This window comes from Gossypium arboreum, chromosome 5 (assembly GCF_025698485.1).
Source record: "Gossypium arboreum isolate Shixiya-1 chromosome 5, ASM2569848v2, whole genome shotgun sequence".
Classification (NCBI taxonomy): domain Eukaryota; kingdom Viridiplantae; phylum Streptophyta; class Magnoliopsida; order Malvales; family Malvaceae; genus Gossypium; species Gossypium arboreum.
The window spans coordinates 32,691,019-32,696,774 of NC_069074.1; the positions used below are offsets into that span (position 1 = coordinate 32,691,019).

General features: G+C 32.1%; 1 protein-coding gene across 1 annotated transcript; it reads right to left on the reverse strand.

Moving 5' to 3' along the window:
- Positions 1 to 1,196: 1,196 nt before the first annotated feature.
- Positions 1,197 to 4,155, reverse strand: LOC108453222 (dnaJ protein homolog). Its single transcript, XM_017751206.2, has 7 exons — positions 3,923 to 4,155; positions 3,665 to 3,833; positions 2,923 to 3,088; positions 2,685 to 2,826; positions 2,312 to 2,588; positions 1,979 to 2,177; positions 1,197 to 1,718 (listed from the first exon to the last, which is right to left on the reverse strand). Exons 2-7 carry the CDS (start codon positions 3,812 to 3,814, stop codon positions 1,396 to 1,398), a joined length of 1,257 nt encoding a protein of 418 aa, XP_017606695.1. The 5' UTR covers positions 3,815 to 3,833; positions 3,923 to 4,155; the 3' UTR covers positions 1,197 to 1,395.
- Positions 4,156 to 5,756: the final 1,601 nt, after the last annotated feature.

Consider the following 5,756-nt stretch of genomic DNA (forward strand, 5'->3'; position numbering starts at 1 on the left):
TTCCATATTCGACATATCGCCTAGAATTTTTACAGAAAAACTAGGGATAATCATAAATTACAATATGTTAAACCACAATATCATGTTCCAAGATTGTAGTTGCAATATATTGAACAACTTTCTATATAAAAACTTTAAAAGAAGTAAGCCATACGAAAAGTAGACACACATGCAGATGTTCATAACCGGACTAAGACCAGAACTCTCTTTTTTTTTTTTTTAAATAATTCTGAGCTGGAACCCAATTAAATGGTTTCATCGTTCACCAAATAGTCAAAAGACATTAAAACGGATAATATATAGTAGTTTTAGGATTAATCCTCCCCTCTACCCGACTTAAGCTTCGTTTGGGTTCTACTGAGACCACGTTTCAATGTTTTTTTAATGTAATCTCACTAGAGCAACAGTGGATGATCACAGTGAAATCCTTTTACTGCACCACAGATATTCTTTCCCACTAATCTTGTACCAAAATTTTGTGCTACATTTTGCAAAATATTATAATTAAATATAAATAATTAACTCAATATAAAATCATATAATAATGTTTACCAATTGAATATCAAAACTAAACACACATTCTTTTATTAGTCACATTAATTAATTTTAATTTCACTACACCGATTACTGTAGTGGCCAAGTAATCTCTAACTTATCTCACCATTCGATTTATTGAATTTTTACGACCAAAGAAATCGGTTTATCGACTCAATTTTGAATAGAAACTCAATAGCAGGAAAATTCTTAAGATTCTAGTGCGAATAAAAAATAGGCTGGCTGACATGGCAATATCTCATTGGCCGAAAATTTGACATTTACGCCAGTGTAATAAAAATTATAGGTATCAATACCCAATTGGGAGATAAGATGCGATTCAAGAGCTAAATGGCTTAAGTATATTCTACGAAAACATTAAACAAAGTAACAAATTCATACACAGAAAACAAATATGTCCAATGCCCTACTTCGATTAACCTATTTATTTAAAATATATCAATCTAAGATATACAAAATATATTTTAAAGCTGATTAAATGCTTCACTTAGGAAAAATAATATTAGTATGAGAAAATGAATATAACCAAACATCTTATAATGACCCGAATCAAATCGGAACAATGAACACCTTCAAATCATAAAATATCCCTAAATGATTTCTCAAATTCAAATATAAAATCAAAACTATAAAAACTAAGCTCACAAGAAGCAATAGGTTGTATACCATAAACAAATAGGTCAAGTTCCAACGCTAAATCTTTCCATACACTTTATCAGTTACCAAAGCAGATAGCACTCTAGAAGAAATGGTCTAAACAAACAACCATATCCAGAATGGTATTTTCAAATAATTTTTGTTAAACAATCATACATTCCATTCCTTACCGTCTGCCACCGATCATTGCTGAGCGCATTGCACTCTTTGGGCACCACCATGCATGTCATCATCTTCCTCATAAGCCTCTTGAGCTGCTTGCGCCTGCTTCCTACGCATCTCTTCCTCAATGTTGACATCATATAGAGTTGTTTCCTCACACTCATCCAGCTCCATGTCTGTCAGCTGGACTGAGGCCCTCGAAGGTAGCACAGCCTCGAGTGCCTTGCACTGCTCGGGGGCCAAGGAGTCAGGAAAATCAACGGTAAAGTGAATGTATAGTTTACCCCTCATGAATGGCCTTTGATACATAGGCATCCCTTCATCATTTATGGCCTTGCATTGATCTAAGGTATACAAAACAAAAGTAAAGATCAATACCATATCACTTAACACGCCAGTAAAAAGATCATTGTCAATTAACAAACGAGGGATCATTAAACAAACATCAATTAGAAAGATCAATACCCACAAACACATGAACAGGGTTCATTTGAAGTCTGATGATAGACATCAATACCACTCAAAAATATTGAAAATGCAGACATTCATCATATAAATAAAAAATGCAGCAGTTTATGCAAGATGCCAGAAATTAGACACTTACCAGGCTTAACCACTTCACCAGGATGGGTCTTAATGAGAAGTTGCCTACCATCTAGGTGGGTCAGTATAAACTGGAAGCCGCAAAGTGCCTCAGTAAGTGTCAACGTATGTTCTACAAATAAGTCATCACCCTTTCGTTTAAATTTTGGATGATCTTTCTGTTGGAGGACAAATACAATATCCCCAGTAACTGTGTCGGGCTGCAAACAATTAGCAAACAATCAAGTTAGCAACAGCAAGAAAGCTGGATTCAACGATGTGCAACAAAATGCAAGCCTATTAAAATTGCAAAAAAAAAAAAACAAAAAACAAGAGAGAAAATTTTCATCCTTACTGCTTCATCTGCTTCTCCAGGGAAAGTAATCTTCTGTCCGTTCTGCATACCCTTTTCAACATTAACCTCCAAGACTTTCTTCTCCTGAACAACCTTCTCACCTTTGCATTGGGGGCAACGGTCCTTATCGTTGATGGTCTCACCAGTACCCTTACAATCATTGCAAGGGTGCTGCATCTGTTGGATCATGGAAGGACCAAGGTGTCTGATGGAGACTTTCATTCCTGAACCTTGACAACCAGAACATTTCATTGATGCACCTGATTTAGACCCTTTCCTGCAAATTTTAAAACATTTTCTGTTAACATGGACCAAATAAAAACAGTCGAACCGCTATGCCACTCCACAGATGTTACTCAACAGAAGTACTCACCCCTTGCACTTGGAGCAAATTATGTTGCGTGAAAGAGAAAGCTTTTTGGAAGTCCCATTATAGAGATCTTCCAAAGAAACCTTTAGGGGATGAATTACATCCTCTCCCCTTCTTTGTCTTCGGCCTCGGCTGCTACCACCACCTGAACAAGCAACAAGGATTTTAGCTCAAATCTTAACAAATTTTAATAAATAACTAATCAACAAAATAGAAACAGAGTATTAATTTGAAGCCTCACCACCAAAAGGATTGCCACCAAAGAAGGATTGGAAGATATCAAATGGATCATGGGCACCACCGCCTCCACCCATTCCTTCTTTAAGGGCGTCCTCGCCATACTGATCATATATCTCACGCTTCTCTGGGTCACTCAGCACCTCATAAGCTTGAGCCAACTCTTTAAACTGAATTCCAAACACACAGCACACAATCCTTATCAAATCGTCTATAACTTAAACACGACTATGAATGACACAATACAAACAGCCATGCCCAGTTCCTAGACAAGTCAAAAACCTCAACATATTCTAAAAATCTTAACCCAAATTTTTAACAATTTGCAAAAACACAACCATAATCTTAGAAGGAGAAATTGAACATACCCGAATCAGCCATATACCCCCATCCAAACACTCACATCCAAGTCAAAGTCAGAGCAACATAGCTCAAAACCCAGAATTTTAATCGTTTCAAAAACAAGCATAACCAAACAAGCTACTTTCTGTACAAGTCAACAACAGACATACAAAGAACCAATCCATTCTATAGCTAATGGGACTTCAATTTTATCAACCTCTTAACCCAATTGTTGACCAATTACTTAAAACAAAGCATGAAATCCAAAAAAAGAACTAAATCAAAGCATAAGCCAATAGATCAGTTCATAAGTCGCTGACTCAACACGAAGAATCAACAAAACCAAACAAAACCCAGACGATTGAACCACAAAATCAACCCAAGAATCAATGAAAAAAATCAACCTTTTCAGGATCACCGCCTTTATCAGGATGATTCTTAATTGCAGCTTTTCTATAAGCCTTCTTCAAATCATCTTGGGAAGCGGTTTTGGGCACTCCCAATATCTCATAGTATTTAGTATTATCGCTTTTCTTTGGTGCTCTCCCGAACATTTTTTTGTCAGATCAGATCCTAAAATCAAACAAAAAAATCAATAAATACCAACAAAAAATTAAGAACATAGAAGAAAAAGTATGAGATTTAAAAGAGAGAGAACTGACAGATCTTGAAGAGATATGCGAGGGTTGAAGAGAGCCACAGGGCGCACGCGAGACGGCGAGATGGAGAGAAACACAGAAGGGCTTAAGTGAAGAATACGTGTTGTAAGAGACCTATTTATATAAGGGAATAATGGACGGTCCAGATCTAAAGTTGAAACTCTTTTGAGAGGTAGCCGAGAGGTGGTGTTTATTTTCAGTCGCTTTGGAATTTGGTATAGAAGGATCTAGAATTGTACACTGCTTCACGCTTGGTATTGGAATAAATAAATTACATTGAAAAAAAGTTATATTGTTCTCCTATCTATTTTTTAGTAATATGTAAAAATAATAAATAAAAGTATATTATAATACATTTATCACATTAAATTTTAAAAATAATTAATAAATTTAAAAATTATCATTTAATTAGAATTAAAATTTTTAAATTCAAAAATTTAAAAACTAAAACTAATTAAATTAAAATATCAATATTAAATTTACAATTTACACGGACTAATAACACAATTTAGTCCATATAAATCAAAATAAAAATTTCTTTTAATGAGTTTGAAATTCTATTAATTTTTTATTTAATAAAAATATTGCAACAACCTAAGCATTTAGATAACTTCTTATGGATTATTTTTAAAATTTTAAATTGATTTTGTTTAAAATATATATTTGAAATAAATTATTTATCTTTTCAAACTTTTAAATATGAAGATTTATTAAATAATAATAAAAATAAAGTTTAAGACAACATGATTGAAACTGACTCATGAAATAATTTATTATTTTGAATTATTCTTAAAACATAAATAGATTAAGAAGTTGAGAAAGAGTCACCTACTTTTCAAGAAAAAATGCTGGTAGCAGATGGAGTTTTAGCGACGATAGACACCATCATATGTCTATCACAATTTATGAAGGTAACAAAAATACTTACAAAATAAATTTACAACCTAAAAAAAAACTACATATGAAGTGAATAAAGAAAAGAAAGAGAGAGAGAATAAATAGAAAGAGAAAATTACATGATTTGAACTTATGCCATCTAAAGAGCAAACAAATTATCCACTCCAAACTAGTCTTGGCACGATAAAATTTAATTTAATTGAATTAAAAATTAAATATTTGTTCAATCTAACAAATCATTGTTGACACAAATAAACATATAATATAATTTTTTTTATGTCCATTTTGCAATCAATGTTAAATGTTTATGGTTGTCCCTCTTAATAGTATCAATCTTTAACATTTTTTTTATTTTCTCCTTAAACGTGTAATTTTTTTTTATTTCTTAAAGTATTTACTGGAACAAGTCTAATAACTAATTATTCGCATTCTATAGATTCATTAAGGGGTAAATGTAAGTAATGAGCTTTAAAATTAATTCATACCCAGAATGGGGATCGAACCCTCAACCACTAATTACAATACACTGAACACTTATTGATAACATATAATCATTTTTATTTTCAATAAATATGATCACAAAATGATATATAATTAGCCCATAGACCATAGTTAATATAAGATAACTATTAACAAGCCTCAGTTTTGAGTGACAAATAGATTTTACAAATAGATTTTAGATATGAAATTCGAATTTAAGGCTCCGTTTGTTTGCCAGTAAAATATTTTCTGAAAAATAATTTCTGGAAAATAACTTACTTTTCTGGAAATAATTTACTTTTCTGGTGTTTGGATGAATCTGTGTAAAATATTCTCTGTTGTTTGGCGATTTTCGAAAATATTTCATAAAAACTTTTTAAATTAAACAAATATATATTTAAGAATTTATTATCTTTTCATTGTTTAATTGAGTTTAATATATATATTTTAAATTGTTTTT